We start from the raw sequence: 18,960 nt of genomic DNA, 5'->3' as shown, positions 1-18,960 counted from the left end.
TATCGAAATCGTTCGCATGTGCCAACCCCTTCCAGTGAACATTTGCCAGCTATTGGGGTCTTATATTTAGAGAACACGTTGCGAGCGCATGCACTAGTACATGGAAAGCTTAAGAGCAACTCTAGAGGCGCCGACAACCTCCATATCCATATGAAGCATGCTTCATATGCATTAAGAAGGATGCCAAGGCAAAGTGCAACATATGGAGCGTGCCGATACCAAAGAAAGACAATCCACAAAGCCCCAGTGACTTTAGACCGATTTCACTACTCAATTGTAACATTAAAATTATCATCAAATTGTTGGCTAACAAACTTCAGAAAGCCATTCTTAGTTTGGTGCATTCAAATTAGTATGATCTTCTAATTAAAGTCATGGTCTATCCAAAATTGACTAGCCTGGGCTTTTGAATACATTTTTCAATGCCAGCAATAAAGTTGGATTTGAAAAGGCATGAAGGCGACAACGGGTTCCTTTGGTGCTTCCTCGGCGGTTGGTGGTGGCGTAAGCCCTAGGTAGCCGATGGGCTTCGGTCCAGCGGCGATGGTACACATGAGAGGGATGAGTGCAGGGTCCCCTAGAGCCACAGGAAGGCTAACGGTCGTGGCCGTCGTGTCGGGGATGCCTTCCATGGCGTCCTGATGGTTGTCGGCGGTCCCCGTGGGAGGCGGTGCGGCAACACGGTTGGGCAAAAGTTTCTACCTCGGGCAGTTGTTGTTCTTGCAGTTGCGTTTTTAGTTTTGGTGTTGTTGTAAAAACCCTATTCCCTCTTTTTCATAAACGATTTTATAATATGGGACGAAAAGAGTACAAAGGACACTTGATGTAGAAAAATCATTAAAAATTAAAATTACATTGAAAATAAATAAAAAAGGACATCCGCGAACGCGCAAAGGAGACCTGATGAGCCCCCTCCGAAGAAAAAGAGCCCACTCCTCAGTCCTCACTCGTTCTCATCCCCAAGAAAAATGCGCCGCCTTTTGCCTTCGCCGCCGGAGAGCACCTGCTGCTCCCTTCTGCGGCTGGTGTAGCTCCACGCGGATCTGCTGCGCGCGGGGGCGGCGCGCCGGAGGAGGATCTCCCATTCCCGGCGGCAACTCGACGGAGGAGGAGTTGAGCTGCCGCGCGCGGAGGCGACGCGCCGGACGAGCTGAAATGCTGCTCCTGGAGGCGACGCACCGGAGGAGGAGCTGAGCTTCCGCTCCTGGGGGGCGACGCGCTGGATCGGCGACCCATCTTTCTCGCCGCCCAGATCTGAACGAGCAGCGCATCCATCCATCTCAAAGGTAAATTTTGTACTCCCAGCTAATTAAGCTTCTCCATTTTTTCCTCGTTTCCCCTTCAGGATTATAGACCGCTAGCTGATTTCACTTGTTGTATTGGTGTTGGCGTGCATCCCGTTTGGGTAGAAAATCTTGTAGCTAATTGTTTTTTCTATATGTAGAGAATCTTGTAGCTAACTGATGAAAAGTAAATGAATGTGGCACCAAATTAATCAATGAAAATTCTGTTTGTTTGCTTTGATGGGCAATTTAGGAGGGCTGTAATATTATTGGAGGGTCAGTGCTGAATAGATAATAAGATTAACGCGAGACGGCGTGAGGGTAAGTGTCCAATAGGTCATTGTAAAAATGAAATTGCTATATATTTCGTCAGTTGGTGAGGCAGTTCAAGATTAATTTGTGTCCTTACACGGTGCTTACACCTAGCTAATTAAGCTTTTTAACCGCAAAAATAAAACAAAATAAATAAGTTGCTCGCTTGTTTTCCTTCTCATACACTTACTTAAATCTCACATCACTTTTACTATTGCAGCAAAAGATAGCAAGATCAATGGCAATGGTGCTGGATGCATTTGCATCCTACGTGGGGCACATGCTTGCGCAGGTAGCAGCAGATGAGGTGGGGATGATGCTGGGCATCTCAGGCGAGATCAGCAAGATGAGCGACAAACTTCGGGACCTCAAGAACTTCTTGGCTGATGCCGATAGGAGGAACATCACCGATGAAACCGTCCGGGAGTGGGTGGGGCAGCTCAAGCGTGCCATGTACGAAGCTGCTGACATCCTCGACCTCTGCCAGCTCAAGGCCATGGAGCGTGGATCATCCTCAGCAGATGCAGGGTGTTTCAATCCCTTGCTCTTTTGCATGAGGAACCCCTGCCATGCTCATGAAATCGGCACCCGCATCAAGAAGCTCAATAAGAGGCTCGACTCCATCAAGGAGCGGAGCGCTGCTTTCAGCTTCATCAATCTCAGGTCCTATGAGGATCATAGCAGCAATGCCTACGCCTCTCGCCATGGTAATCCAAGCCGGGAGACGGTGGGGGACTTTGACCGGTCGGCTCTGGTTGGGGAGAAGATTGAAGAAGACACGAGAGCACTGGTGGCTCAGATCATGCAGATGGGAAAAGAGGTCAACGATGACATCATGGTGGTCGCCGTTGTAGGTATCGGTGGGATTGGCAAGACCACCCTTGCCCAAAAGGTCTTCAATGAGGAGGCCATCCAAGGCGGGTTCAGCAAAAAGATATGGTTGAGCATCAACCAAAATTTCAGTGAGGTTGAGTTGCTGAGAAGAGCCGTCATCGAAGCCGGAGGAGACGCCCAGCCAGCTGGAAATGCAAAGGCTGCGCTTCATCGAACCCTCAAGGACGCGTTGATTGGCCACAAGACCTTACTGGTAATGGATGATGTGTGGGACCATGGAGCATGGGATGGTGTGCTCAAAACACCCTTTGTTAATGCTGCTGCTTCAGGCAGTCGAGTCCTCATCACCACTAGAGATGAAGAAGTCGCTCAAGGGATGATAGCCAGACGACCCTACCACCACGTTGACACATTATTGCCTGAAGATGCTTGGTCATTGCTCAAGAAGCAGGTTCGTACTTAATTTTGATAGAAAAACTGCACGCAAATTTTAGTTTGGTATAGTATTATGCATTTTACGTGACCGAGAGATAAGATAATTCATGTGACCGTAAATAAGGAATCTAATATGCTAATTGCAGCACAACTTTCTAACCAGCGATTAGAGAGTAGTCGAATTTCTCTAACAATACATTCCATTTTGTAAATAGAGAAAGAAAGAAGAATTTGTTTTCTATGTATGAAATATGTATGTTATATGTAGAAGCATTTTACAGTTCTTTGGTATGTAGGAGCAAGATAAGTAAATACATTTGTAGCATTTGTTTTTGATAAGTCCTTCCTTTACTTTGAATATGTACGTAGTCAAACCTACCTTGATAAATGGGCAGATACATCAAGAAGTCCTCTCGTCTCTTAGGAGGTAAATTCGATCGCCTTAGAGGAGTTTGGTACATAGTTAATTAACTGTATCGGACCTTTGTACTGCATGTTCGCAGGTACTCTCAAGTGAGATAGATGAAGACCACATCAACATGCTAAAGGATATCGGATTGAAAATTATACAAAAATGTGGTGGTTTACCACTTGCGGTCAAAGTAATGGGAGGACTCTTGTGTAAAAGAGGAGGCCTACATCGTGACTGGGAGCAGGTTTTGGATGATTCTAAATGGTCAATAACTAAAATGCCTCAAGAGCTCAACTATGCAGTATACTTGAGCTATGAATATATGCCTTCTTATCTGAAGCAGTGCTTTCTATACTACTCTCTTCTTCCTAAAAGTAAAAAGTTTAATCTGAATCAAGTCGTTGCGCTGTGGATGAGTGAAGGATTTATTCATGGAAACTTTAGGGATTTAGAAGAATTGGGAGAAAAGTACTACAAGGAGTTAGTATCTAGGAACCTTATAGAGCCAGATAAATCATATGTTGATCTATGGGTTTGCAGCATGCATGATGTTGTTCGCTCTTTTGCTCAATATATGACTAAAGATGAAGCACTTGTAGCTCAGGATGGAGACAATGATATTCTTACTAAACTAAGTTCACAAAAGTTTCTTCGGTTGTCCATAGAAACCAACCGACTGCAATCAGGTGAACTTGACTGGAAATTTCTACAGGAGCAGCAATCAGTGAGAACATTATTCTCAACTATCCAGATCATGATGAAGCCTGGTGATTCAATGGTTACCTTTTCACATCTGCGAGCCCTATATATAGAAGCTGCAGATGTGGCTGCATTGGTTGAATCATTGCATCAACTCAAGCACCTGAGGTATCTAGCACTAATAAATGCTAATATATCTGTACTTCCAGGGAACATTGGCAAGATGAAACTATTGCAATTTCTTGACCTTTGTGGATGTGAAAATTTGGTGAATCTTCCTGATAGCATTGTGAATCTTGTCCAGCTGAGGTTACTTGAGCTTCCCGGCACAAGTATGATACCTAGAGGGTTCAGTGGTCTAACAATTATCAGGAGACTAAGTGGGTTTCGAGCCTACATGGATGGTGATTGGTGCAGTTTGGACGAGTTGGGGCCTCTTTCCCAACTCAGACTTATTGGATTAGTCGATTTGGAAAATGTATCTGCTGCCTCGTTTGCTGCTAATGCTAGGCTTGGTGGGAAGATGCATCTTATCGATCTATTCTTGTACTGCACTAGCAGACTGGGACATGATGGGTTGGTCAAAGAGAAAGAAGGTGTCTCTGAGGAAGAGCAGCGATGTATTGAGAAGGTGTTTGATGAGCTCTGCCCTCCATCCAGCGTAGAAAATCTTGATATCAAGGGGTATTTTGGCAAGCAACTCCCGAGGTGGATGATATCCACGTCAACGGTACCCCTCACCAACCTGAAGTATCTAATGTTATCTGACCTGGCTTGTTGCACACAACTTCCCAATGGGTTGTGCAAGCTCCCCTGCCTGCATTTACTTCAGGTCAACCGTGCTCCATGCATCAGGCAAATTGGGAATGGATTCTTGCAGGAGGCAGCAGCTCCATTTCCAAGATTAAACAAGTTGAACTTAATTGGAATGGTGGAATGGGAGGAGTGGGAGTGGGAGGAGAAAGTACAAGCCATGCCCAGGTTAGAGAACCTCGTGCTCGATAATTGCAAACTGTGGCGTGTTCCTCCTGGCCTTGCCTCCAATGCAAGGGCTTTGAAAGCATTATACATACAGAGGGTCCATCACCTTAGCTACCTTGAGAGCTTTCCTTCTGTTGTTGAGCTTACAGTGTGTCAAATCCCTGACCTGGAGAGGATCACCAACCTCCCCAATCTGCAAAAGCTTACCATCACCGATTGCCCAAAGTTGAAGGTGCTGCAGAGTATCCCTGCACTCAAGAGGTTGGTCCTGGAGGATTGTGTCATGGAAGAACTCCCAGACTACATGCTAGATATAAAGCCAAGGCATTTGCAGCTGCTCTGCAGGATATGGTTGCTATATTCATTAGCCGCAGGACAATCTGGTCCCGAGTGGGACAAGTTCAGCCATGTGGAGCATGTCAAGGCATATGCACATGATGGAGACAACCAAAGGAAATGGTACGTGCTATACACAAGAGACAACTGCAAGTTGGATTCGAACATTAGCAGCTCTACCACATTTGAAGGTATAGAAAATAAAACATTCGAGCTTTGTTTTACTTTGTTTGGGCACTTGACTCTGCCAGTTTATAAGTTCATTTGATTTTATTTCCTGCTTTTCGTCCATATATACTGCATGATGACTGAATTTGTTCCGTATGTTTTTTGTTTTACATGATTACGTCGTTTCAGATGACATACAAACATAGTTGTTTAGTGGTTCTAGACATGCATCTTAAGTTTTAGCCACAGCACTAGATGTTCGGTGGGTTGTTTAATGGCTACTTTCTAATTTGGTTGTACTTCCTCATACATGTTGCTAAGTATTTGTTTTTTTACTCGTTCTGCTAGTTTTACCTCGAGTTCAACGAATCTTGAGTAATATGTTAGTCCTCGTCTTGCAAATTAGAGGTTATGTAACCAATTTGTATTTTTCTTTCCATGCAGAAACCTTATCATCTTCTATGCTGGATGCACAAGGATTTGAGTCTTTGTACAAAATGAGAAGAAGTACCTTCAGTTATGTTTGCAGCTTGGTGAGGGTGCCATTTCTGGAAGATATGATGGCAAGGGATCACACCTTTTTTGATGGGAGAGTGCTATCTTTACAGGATCGAGTAGCTGTTGCTCTAAGAATGCTGAACTCTGGTGAGTCACCAGTTACCATAGGATCCTCTCTTGGTGTGGACGAGTCAACTCTCTCACTGGTAACTCAGGTATTTCTCAAGGCTATGTGGGAGCGAGCAATGCACCACTGCAGCTGGCCTGGCTCCGCTAAAATGCAGAAGCTCAAGTGCAAGTTTGACAAGATCCATGGTCTGCCAAACTGCTGTGGTGTTTTACATACAGCTCACATCACGGTTGGGTCAACAAATTGTGATGGCAAGGAGAATGACGGCATCCTAGTGCAGGCCATCGTTGATGCAGTTATGAGGTTCACAGACATTTGGTGGAACTTGACAGGCAGTATGAACAAATCGAACATTTTGCGTGACTCTGAGCTCCTTGAGAAGTGTGAGAATGGTGCTTGGCTTAATGGCAGTATGTTGAGGTTATCAGATGGCTCGGATGTCGGAGAATACATAATTGGTAATGCAGGATACACTCTTCGTCCCTGGCTCCTCACACCTTACCAGTTGGAGAATGACCTCTCACTCTCAGACTCCAAAGCAGAGTTCAACAGGAGGCACACTGCAGCTACAGTCGTCACGCTGAGGGCATTGGCAAGGTTGAAAGACACGTGGAAGTGCCTGCAGGGAGAAGGGTGGCATCCAAGTAATAAAGATGAAATGTGCGACACAATCGGCACGTGCTGCGCGTTGCATAACATAGTGATAGACATGGAGGAGGAAGGTGCAGGCATGCCGAGCCATCAGCGGGAGAATTACATCAGGCAAGTACGGCAAGTAGCAGATGAGGACGCTGTCAGAATGAGGGATATATTGTCCCAGCACTTGATTGAATCTGGAGGTAAATCGACACAGCTCTTAATGTGTTTGTTCGCACGCAAGCTTTGTCTGTTTAACTCCTGTTGTGATTCCGTGCTACTGCTTGGTTAGTCCACACAAAGGCTGCAGAGGAGGAACAAGAAGCACTAGTTGCATCCAGATCAGGAGATAAAAAACAAGGAACAAGAAGCACACCAACGGCAGACAACACCTCAAGGAAAGGAGCACGGTAACTGGCGACATGAGATCGGACTGAATTAATTTGGTATTTTTAACTTCTCTGCTATAAATTGTGCTTCAGGCCGCAGTTCTCTTAGTTCCTTCTTGCGCTATGATGCTAATCAATTAACGTCCCTCGAAGCCATTAAATCCCTCGGTGATAATCTCAGAAGAACTAGTTAAGAAAAACATTACCAGGACCGGCCCTCATGTAACTTTTCCCCTCTCTGTGCAGGCCCTGGCCCCTGGGTACGGAGCCAAATTGATGCTGCAAAGAATTAAGACCGGGATCAGCAAAAAGAAAAATCTTAGGTTTTCACATGTAGTATTTGGCGAAGACGAGCGTCGTGCATTGCATATTACTAGTGGCTTGCATGCTGATGTCGCTTGGGTGGAAGAAGAGGAGGGAACTTCAGAACCCCTGGGATGCACATGAGGATGATGCAGCCTCCTCATGAAGCCAAGAACATATCATCATTCTACTGTTTGTTGCTGAAGTCTAGAGCTGCACCGAACGGCCAAAGTGGTCAGAGAGCATGTACTTGGGAAGCTTCTGCTAGGTCCTCAGGTCGGTGGTCTTGTGAGGATAACAACAGCGTATGATCATTCTACTGCTTGTTTAATAGTCACGGACCGATGCTATTCTTACATACTAGTACAAGCTTTACAAAAATCCTACGTGCTAGTTCAAATTTAATGGCAGTTATTTCCATGTTTTGTTCTAGGCATTTTGTAGGAGCAGTATGCTCACAATACGTAAACATTTTGTAGGAGTAGTCTGTAGGAATAGGATTTCTGATAGTCACCGGCTCACCGCCGTTGCTTCATAGTGGAATCTCTACAAAGACTTACATTTAGGAATGGAGGGAGTAGATTGTAATGATGGTTTTTTATCTCTTGATCCTTCACAGCATATGCCTGTGTTCACCACTATGCATGGATGATCTTTGGTTTTAAATGAACATGGGTAACTCTTTCGAAGTTGGCATCTTATTTCTATGCAAGTCTTGGGGTCGTACATGATGGCTGCATCATATGGAAGTGGGCTGAATGTATGTCCAGTTTACAGTGATGGAATTGGATTCAGAAGAAAAGAAGGCTCCTCACTCCTGCGCCCCACCCCGGACCGTCCAAAAAAGCTTGTCTCAACCTTGTTCCTCAAATGGATGTATCTAATAGTATCATGAGGGGCAAGAGGGAGTCGATTCCTTGGACCTTGTTTGTCTTGCTTCATGCACTGGCTACATGATCCAGTGGCCACATGAATAAATTACACTAAATACTAGGGTCCATCTCTACCACTGCTACTTGGACAAATCCCGTGTGGTGCAACGGATGTTTGCACAAGTTTTGACCCGTCAAGTGAACAATCTCTTCCAAAAACGGGTGTTGTCTTTGGTGGTGGTTAGAGTGTTGCTACTGTAGATGATTGATCACCACGGCAGGGTGTTTTTGCTCTCTTTTTCTTTTTTTTGCTGTGTGCATCCAGGATGTTTTTAGGCATCTTATTGGTGCAGAGGCTGGGTGTAATTGATATCTTTTTGATATTAATATATTCCTCTTTTCAAAAAAGAAAAAGAAAAAACGGCGAAACGTGTTGTGAAATTCAGAATCAGAACAGCATAACCACGGCAGGGAACAGCAGATGTCCGCGCTTCTCCGCCAGGGTGCTCTCTCGATGTTCTCAAGCAGACGACGAGGATACGCACGCACATTGTGGTTGTTCACGGTGCAGTTTCTTGGCCACGTGCAGCATTGTGCTGCTGCCACGAAGCAGCCCTGTTGGTACAACGTAGTACTCCCTCTGTCCTTTAAAGAGTGTACTTTCAACTTTGTTGAAAAGTCAAACATTTTTATATTTGATCATATTTATACAATAATACACCAATATTTATGCCATCAAATTAGTAGCATTAGATTCATAATAAAATATGTTTTCATCATATACCTATTTGGTTTCACAAATATTGATATATTTTTGCACAAACTCGGTCAAACTTTGAGATACTTTGACCCTCCCATAAAGTTGGAAGTACACTCTTTAAAGGACGGAGGGAGTACGTGACACGCTTCACCGACGGGCCGAGGCTGGGCAACACGAGGTGTGCGACCTTCAATGGTGATTGTCTCCACTCCCTGATCACACTTCGTGCCGCCGCTATCCCGATCTTTCACGGTCTTTTTGAGCATCGGGTTTTTTTTCCTCGGACCTTCGCGACTGTCATTCCATCGCGAAAATCTGCACGCATGTCAAACACATCAATATTTGTTGCCAAAAAAATTCAGATTTGTTAGAATTTTTTACCAGTTTGATGCCGGATTTTCATGTGACGGAGGGTGTATGTGAGCTCGTGCTCACAAAAGCACTTTTGGCTTGTTACACTTTTTTTTTATCTAAATGTTAAAAAATTTACATCGGATTTTTTTAGCATTTGCCAGCAAAGGTTCAGATTTGCCATATGAAAACAGATAAATCTGCAACGCTGGTCTGTAAGATTTGTCATGTTTGCGAGGGAAAATAGCCCTGTAGTGTAAAAATTGTAACAAAAATTTGCGAGGCTGAAGCGATTAATTGACATGTGCTTCGTCCGGAACCAGTACATGAGGGTGTCAGATTTTTTACCCAGATGTAGTTGAAATATATTTTTTAGTTTTTTTTTTGAGAGAGAGAGAGCTCCTCACGAATATAGTTGCATGCTAGAGAATCAACGACGTAGAGACGATTTGCATAGTTGGCGTACGGACGACGCACCTGCACCTGCACGCCGCCGTGTATCCCATGCATCGTGTGTAATCCCAATATACGGACGGCCCGGATACAAACACCGAACGTACACGGCCTGACGGTGGTACGTGTCTACGTGAGTCCGGAAACAGATAGAGTCGACCGGTGACCCAAAAGCTGAAATCTCCCTGGTGGCAATCGTTTTCTCCTAAGAATCACGATGGCGGCGGCTTTGCGACACGCGGTTAGGAGGCTCGCAAGCCAGCGGCCGCCGGCGTTGACGCACAGGGCGGCCGTTAGGGAGCAGCCACTGCGGCGGCGGCTCGGCGTCCGCGGCAAGCCGAGTATTTAACCAAAAACTACCATAATTCATGAAAACGTGCCCAGAAACTATCACTTTATAAATTTGTGCCGAAAACTATCATTTTTTACCAATCTTTGACTAAAAACTACCATGTCGCAAAAGTGCCCGATTCGCCTCTTCTAAACGCCTTTCTGACAGGATGGGCCCACAAGTCAGGGATGACGTGGCGGCAAAGTCAACTCTGTTTATTTTGACCGTTAAGTTAACCGTTATGACAGGTGGGACCCACACGTCATCATCAACCTTCTTCTTCCTCCCCTCCTCTCTCTCTCTCTTTAGCATTTCAACAAACACCTCTTGTGCATGGGACGGAAGCAGAGGAGCTCCGGCAGCCTGCTCGCTTTACACCACGTCGAACCCCAGCACGAGCGTCGGGTGAACCAGCTCCGGGCCGGCTCTGCCTCGCACTGCACGGCGGCGGTGGCGGCAGCCTTCGCGGCGAGCCGAGCCGCTGGAGCGAGCTCCATCGGTGACCCCAACCAGGCCCGCGCGACGCCTTTCCTCCACTGATTTCTTCTCCCTCCCCTGCTCTAATCTCTCTCCCTTCTTCGTTTCTTCTCTGCTAGGAGACGAACGGAGACCCGACGCCAGAACCGCCCTCGATCCGGCCTCCTCCTGCTCGCCCCCGGAGCACCTTGCCTCAGGCAACCAAGCAGAGGAGCCCCGCCGGCCTGCTCTTCCTTTCTGCCTTCCATCCCATCTGCTTCTTTCTCGCTCGCGTGGCCCCTTCTCCTCACCTCTCTCATCCTTTGCTGCTATAGGAAAACGCCATGGATGGCCCGAAGCTTCGACCGCGCAGCTCCAGCGACCCCGCCCGCGATGACCTCGACCCCCAGACCGCCTGGATCCGCGCGTTTGCCACCCTCGGCTACCTCGAGGAGCTCAGGCGCCCTGCTGCGCCATGTTCCGCTGATGCCGCTGCAAGTCCCACGCCTCCGCAGCCCTGCTTCTCGCGTGCGTGCAAGCGAACGCACAGCCGCGCGCGTTGACCCTCGCTGTGTCCAGCGTGCGCGCGGCGGAACGGGCGAGCAGCAGCGGGGACAAACGGCGTTGACTAACGATGCCAGCACTTACATGCGGGCCATGCCTGTCATAAGTGCGTTTAAAATGGACGAACGGGTCGATTTACAGACATGGTAGTTTTTAGTTAAAGATTAGAGAAAAAATGATAGTTTTCGACACAAATTTGTAAAGTGGTAGTTTCTGAGCACGTTGCCATGAATTGTGGTAGTTTTTTGTTAAATACTCCGGCAGGCCGCACCTTTGCTTTGGCGGAGGAGCAACGGCGGCTGCTCATGGCAGGGCGCGCGTGTTCTCGCCCGTTCTCCTCCTACCATGTAAGTGATTCTCTCGTAGTATAAAAGAAAATCAGATCTCTCTCCCTCTCTCTCGCTTTACCCTCGATTCGCCCGACTAGACAAGCTGTGATGCGTGCATATAGCTCGATCTAGGGTGTAATGCTCGATCTAGGGTGTAATGTAAAGATCTTGTTCATACAAGAGAAATTAAGGAGTGCAAGCAAGCTGAGACATCAGTTTTTTATTGAGGAATATACAACAAAAATAGACAAGAGAAATCAGCAATGTCCACAATTGTGTGACTTTATTGGGGTACCCTTGTGCACCTAACAAAATTACTAAGCAGCCAAAGCCGGCTGCCAAATAGTTAGGGTTAGTGTTGCTACGTTTTTTAGATTAATGCTATTTTGTTAATGTTACAGCACCCACAAGTCCTGTTTAGTTAGCTTGAGCTAGCTCGATAGTTCATTTTTGCTGAAAAAATACCTTTATTGAACCGTTAAATCATAAGTGGGTTTAAACTAGATTAAACGTGTCCCTGTTTACATCCCTCATTAACATATGTTTAATTATTTTGTTTCAGAACGGTGTAAGTTATCCAATGACCTTTGGGGAGAAGGCGGTGGAGAAGGCGAAGAAAGCTATCGACGTATGCTTTTCATACTTTTCATAATCTGTTGCCTAGTATATTTCCTGACTGGAATATAATGTATTTGAGCGCAGGTGTATGACCGGGTTACCTTGCGTCTTCTTCGTGCATCTGTTCTAGTTCTTAAGCTTACACTTTTGGGGGCTTTTGTGCTAGACTTGTGTGGGCCTCGATATATTCCTTGGTTTACTTGAGTAGTGGTGAGTTTCTAGTTAATTCATGATATTTCTTTTTTTTGCGAAGATAATTGGTGATATTTCAAATGGCACTATTTGTATAGTATGTTTTGAATATATATAGCTTATATGTGCTTTTGTATTTGCTTTTTTATGTATGTGTTCAGCTTGGATTCGAGCCTCTCAAAGAACGTCAGTTTCCTAGACACGGCGAAGAGGGTAATCAGCCCGAGTCATCGTGAAGATCTGGAGAGTATCGGTTGACTTCTATATGTCTTTCTTAGACTTCAAGAAACCAACTCCTACTTTGTACTATTAATACTACTGGTTAATTTGAAACTTTGTCACATGTGAATTAATCTCGTTGTTAATATGCACTCTTGATTTACTTGCATCAGTTCTATCTGCCATCCTATGAGTGCTTCCATCCTCACTAATTCATTTCTTCAATTATAGATAGTGCCTTGTTCTTGCGTGATAAAAATGAATTGTTTATTTTAGCCTGAAAATGTGACTGTTTCGTAAGTATTTTTGTCCACACGAAGCGACATCTCTGGAGAGAATCATTTACGGAAAATTTTGACGAGGTTAATCGTCTGAATCGGAAAGTGCCCACATCTAGGGTTTGGGGTTTTACAGCGGAATCATAGGGGCCTACCAAGTAGAGATTGCTCGAAATGTCGTCGTGTATTTATTATAGGAGTGTTTGATCGATGATGTATGATGCAGAGAATGACAGTTCTAGCAATCATACAAGGTCCATGGTTGAATTGCCTTGTTAGAACCTCTAGGCAATCAGCCGTGCATCTAGAGCTGCTAGGGACATGTTGTTACAAGCATATCGTATCAGATTGATACGTACAGCTATGAATAGTTCATCTAAATGGGAGATGCAAGTTTATCCATGTGGTTTTAAACCTAATGATAAGCTATGAATCCGAACAATCTACGACTCCTACACAACTCCTAAAACACAACTCTCTAGATTGCGATTGTGTTCAGATGCTTCGAGTTGCTTGACTGAAAGAGGTTTGGTCAAGCCATCTTTGGTTGTGGACTATGCAATATCAATCTCTCGAAGAACTCACTGCACCAAAATAATTTTGACCATGACATTAATAGGGGATTTGTATTCAACCAAAGTGGGAGCATGGAATTGTTCGCTTGCTTCCTGGCACAATAAGAAACAACGTAGGCCCAAAGAATACAATTAGAGATTGGGGGAAAGCACTAACCAAGATTGATGGTAATTTCCCGATTACGGTATGCAAAAGGTACCTCATGATCCTTTTCACAACCGGCCAATGCGTGGTAGTAGAATAATGCAAGTGTTGACAAACCTTGTTCACTGAAAAGGAAATATCTAGCTAGGTCATGGTAATATACTAAAAGGTCCCTAGCGAGCTTATGTATCCTGCTTAATCATTGGCCCCAAAACCTCTCCCTTGATGGCACAAAGTTTTTTGGTACATGACACATGAGAGATCATAGGCTTGTGCTAACTCATACCCCCGAGTTTGAGCAAATCCATTGTATACCCCCTTGCAACCTTCTTCACTTTAATACCCCCAAAAATGGAGATCTCAAAATCTTTAATACAAAATCAACTCTCATTTGTTGGAGTAAAGATGTGAACGCCGGTTGTATAAAACTTGATAGACTGACACCATCAACAAAAATGAGGAAAATAATGGTCACCTTCGATTTGGCATACGAGAATAAGAAGATGTATGACCTCGATGGAGTAAAACAAAGTTGTTGAAGCTCCAAGCTTGACTAGGAGCACAACACACAAGGGCTGCTTCAAAAGTCAAACATGTGCTTTTAGAAGGAAAAAAATCAATATCTACAGTACCCAATTTTGTATCACTAGATCCATCATGAAACATATTTTATTATTTTATTTATTTCATATTGTAGATGTTGATATTTTGTTCTATAATCTTGGTCAAACACACATAAGTTTGACTTGTACGGAAATCAATACACCTTATCTTCTGAAACAGAGGGGGTATTAATGACGTTGTTGTTACAAAAACATGGTGTGTAGGATGATTTCATTGTGTCGATGAATTTTCACCAACATGTGACCTGCCTAGCGACCTATGCTAAGCTGGGCAAGTCAACGCGTCACACTGGAGCTCATATGGTGCCATGCATGTAATCAAATATCGTGACCAGACTAAATTGACACCATGGATGAGAATGGCGTTTTGGCTCTCGGGAGCGCATGCACCCGCATGAATAGTAAACAAAAAGTTCATGTTAGTGTCACAAGCATCCTTGAAAATTTTCATGCGAAATGGAGCGGTGGTGTTTCGCTGGTGAAAAAGACAAATTTAGGGTGACATTTTGGGGTAACATTTGGTGCTTATTTTGCTTTTTTTGCACAGGTCAAAATCTTTAATCTGTTTACCTACAAAATTGTATGTAGCATTTGGATGTGATAAATAACACATCGAATTTTTGTTGTTGTTTTTTTTTTGACATTTCAAAAATATTTTTCGTGCGCAGGAACGCGCGCACGCGGGAGCACCAACGGATTTCCGCACCATGGATCTCCCTAGAGTTTAGAGACAATGGTGGTGCACTTCCTGGGCCGGAGTGACATTTCCCTGAACCGAAGTGTTTCTGTTTTGACATCTGGCAACATATACGATTGTTTATTCGTTGGAACACGACGTCGCACTCCCACTCTGTGCACCCATATTTCAAACTAAAAATAGGCATACCTTGGGACGGGTTGCATTTCACGCACACAATGGTAAGCCCAACCTTGAAATGCCAAGCCACTACAACAAAGATGGTGATCCATGATGGAATATCAGTAACATTTTCAAAAGAGGTCACGTATATGGTATCGTCTATGAAGGTCCCCATATTTTGTCATGGATGAGCGACAAGCTCACAAGCTTTAGAGGAGTTACGTTTTATGACGGAACTCTCCGCAACCATCGTAGGCTGGAAATGATAAATATTACATGCTGACATAGGAGACTCGCTCAGATGCTCTTCGTCTGGCATGCGAGGCCTGCTGGACTATGGGACCATGTGTCAGTGTAGGAGAACAATACATAAGAAAATTAAATGAGGTATGTTGTATTCGAACCCGCGACCAGTGTTGCCAAGCCTTGCTAGTAGACAATGACACTTGTAATGACATGAAGCAAAATAGTCTAGTATACTACTCCCTCCGTTCCTAAATATAGGTCTTTCTAGAGATTTCAACAAATGACTACATACGGAATAAAATGAGTGAATCTACATTCTAAAATATGTCTACATACATCCGTATGTGGTAGTCCATTTGAAATATCTAAAAAGACTTATATTTAGGAACGGAGGGAGTAGATGATACCCCACGCATTGCAGCAACAAGCCAACAACGTGTGGGGATCTGTTGCAGCATATTATTTTGATGAGTTTGGTTGTAGTTTGCATCAACATACATATTCTAGTGGTTGAACATCAGTCGTGTCCGACATACATATTTGAACCACTAGAATCTGTATGATGTTGAACCACCAAAGTGTGTTTTCCTATTTTCTTTCAAACAACAACCCACTTCCCTTCAAACCACCAGAGTAGGAAAAAATTAGTACATACCAAGATGGAATATGAAGGTATATTTGTGAATGCTGATGATCAAGAAAGTTGCAGTCTAAATTTTAGTAAAGATAAATAAAATATTTCATGAAGTGTAAAGTACATAGTTTGCCTTAAATGATACTAGCTAATTGCTCGTGCGTTGCAACAAGGGCATACAATTCTAGTGGTTCAACATCAATCGTGTCCGACATACATCATTCATATTCTAGATTTTGATAGATTGATTTTTGATTTGGGTATGAGTAAGAAGGAAAGAATTGATTTAGGTGAGGTTTTGGTAAGATTTTATTTAATTTAGGTCAGAGTAGGGGAAAGTAATATTTTTAATTTAGTTGAGGTTTCTGTAAGATTTGATTTGATTGAATTATTGCAGGACGTGAGGGAGATGGGACATGGGGGGGGGGGGGGGGGAGACGAAGGCGAACATACAACGACTAGCTATCCTTTAATAGTAGAGATGATGCATCTTCGGAGATGTATCAAACAACAAAACAATGTACAATCCAAGTTTTATGAAGTCAAAATAATATGACCGCATGCCAATTTACACAATTTTCTAGACCATATTAAATGATGCATTTATGTCCCTCATGGATGCATGTTATATGACGTTTTTCAATTGATGCGTGATGAAATGTTTTCATCATGAATCACCATAATTCTTGTAGTGGTCCAGGGAAAAACAATTTTTTTAATGTATTAGCATAACCATTTTTGGAAGAAAAATGCTCCTGTTTTGAAAATAAAATTCAATTTCATGTTCATGCTTTTGGGTTTTTATGCCAGCCTTTCGGTGAAAATCTGGAGCCTGACCCAGCCCAAACATCGAGTTGCTTGTGACAAGTTTTAGCTTTGTTTGATCTCATTGAGAAAGAAGAGACGGTAACCTTGCCTTCTATCTAAGGTTCGGTTCTTTTGAGATTTTTTCTTGAAAACAATCAAAAGCAAACTTTTTTTTTTGAAAGTTTAGTTCGTCTTAATTTTGAGGATCCCCTTATGCCAGGGGAAATGCTTACTGAGCTTAGCCATATCCTTTTTTTTGGAAAAAGATCATTCTTTGTTTAATTTACAACCAATTGCCACTGCATTCCGAACGTTCACCCACCCTAACCCGAGCCTCTCCCCAACATCCCTACCTCCCATCGCCACCTGCCTCTCCCCAACATCCCTACCTCCCATCGCCACCCGCCTCTCCCCAATTTCAGCCGTTACCTCTTCGTCTCCACAATGGCGGAGCTAGATGTAAACCTTTGGGGGGAGGCTAATATTTTTTCTCGTCTAGGCCCTTCAAATATTTTTTCCAAAGTTTTATCTAAAGCTGGGGGGAAGGGGGGCGAAACGTAAATGGCAAATATGGGGGGAGGCTAATTTTTTCCTCATCTAGGCCCTTCAAATTTTTTTTCTTTACAGTTTTATCTAAAGCTCGGGGGTGGGGGGGGGGAGGGAGCGCCCCTGGCCTCAACATGGCTCCGCCGGTGCGTCTCCATCATTTTTCCAGTATGAGCTTTGGTTGCCACTCCCACTTCCTGGTTGCACCACACTCTTCGCCGCAGCCCGCATTTTCCATGACTCGCCCTGTTCACCCCATAATCTTTGCTGCCTATGACGCTTCAGTCGTATCCCAAGGCCGGGCAAGGAAACGTTAAGTTGAGGTGCCAAAGCCCAACGAAACGCCTGTTCAACCAGCCGCGGGGGCCACAATCTAAAGCCGCCTCTAGTTACAAAGCCCACAACCATCTCCCAAGGTACTTGGGTACCCGAGCCACAACTAATCCCAACATCGCCCCTAACCTCTCGTGGAAACCACCACTAAGTTCACCACCCCGAGCGTGCAACAAGCACCGACGCGCTTCTCTCGCCCCCCCCCTTTCCTTTCTAAACACACCCCTGCAGATAGGGTTCCGCTGGCGCCAGCCTATGGCGGCGTGTCAACGTCGCCAAGGCTAGGACTGAACCGCTGGTTCAGTCGAGACAAGCTGTTGTCGATCAGGGCCCTGTAGCGGATCCGACAACAGAAGAAGGCGCGGAAGAATTCAAGCACGGTGATGGGCCGGCCCGGCGGCCCAAGCGAGCGACCAACCCACCGCGTTGGCTCCAAGACTACAGCCTGGCCCGTTAAACTGTGCTAACAGTCACTTGTTTAAAAGGGGATCGATCTCTTTCTATAATGGTTGGCAAGGAATTGGATGACGGCTTCGGCCGGTGTAATCGGATAGCTGTGAGGGTAGTTGGGCGGCTAGCTACCGAAACTTTTCCCCAAATTCGAATTCGAATCCCTAGTTCCTCCCGGATCCAGTGTGTTGCTTACAATTGGTATCAGATTCGGCGGTCCTAGAGCTTCCACGGCATCACCGCGGGACGCGGTGGCGAGATCGGCGGCGAGTGGAGGCGATGGACAAGTTGTCCGAGGACGGGCGCGGCATGTACGCGCTTCTGCGGGCGGATTTTACCGCCGACTTGGACCAGCGCTTCAAGGAGCACGGCGACAATCTCCTCCAGGCCGTCGACAAGCTCATCCAGGCGAACACGACGACGCTCGATGCTCTGCTGTCGGCGTGGGTGGACGGCGTGCGGGACGAGTTCGCGCTCGAGATCGAGCAAATCGCGGTGAGCGACCGCAGGAACCAACCGGGCGCCTCGAGACTTCGTCGTCACGGATGGCTGGGAGTGGTCGCGGCGTCGCCTCCGACTCCCTTGGCATCGATCAGGAACACCGGGGGAAGGCACATAACACTTATGTCCCTCCTCCGGTCAGAGGTGCGCGTGATTTCAATTTTCGTGCACGTTCTCCTCCTATCGGTGACGCGGGTTACCCAGATACTGCTGATGAGTTCTCGTTTGGCGTTCGTGCGGATCTCCCTCGTTTCGACGGCGCGAACCCGAGGTTGTGGCAAAACAGGTGCGAAGACCAGTTCAAGCTATGGAACACTCCGCCGCACAGATGGATCTCGTTGGCGACGTCTCAATTTGATGGGGCAACAGCTAGGTTGTTGGAATCAGTCCAAGGCAGGTCTC

General features: G+C 45.2%; 1 protein-coding gene across 1 annotated transcript; it reads left to right on the top strand.

Moving 5' to 3' along the window:
- Positions 1–897: 897 nt before the first annotated feature.
- LOC109753781 (putative disease resistance protein RGA3) lies at positions 898–8,057 on the top strand. Its single transcript, XM_020312707.4, is given in 7 exon segments — positions 898–1,286; positions 1,816–2,880; positions 3,368–5,483; positions 5,905–6,927; positions 7,017–7,075; positions 7,077–7,134; positions 7,360–8,057. Coding segments are annotated over 6 exon segments (4,350 nt in total). The 5' UTR covers positions 898–1,286; positions 1,816–1,833; the 3' UTR covers positions 7,407–8,057.
- The last annotated feature ends 10,903 nt before the right edge of the window (positions 8,058–18,960 follow it).

Source organism: Aegilops tauschii, chromosome 7 (genome assembly GCF_002575655.3).
Source record: "Aegilops tauschii subsp. strangulata cultivar AL8/78 chromosome 7, Aet v6.0, whole genome shotgun sequence".
Taxonomy (NCBI): Eukaryota; Viridiplantae; Streptophyta; class Magnoliopsida; order Poales; family Poaceae; genus Aegilops; species Aegilops tauschii.
This window is presented reverse-complemented; position numbering and strand designations above follow the sequence as displayed.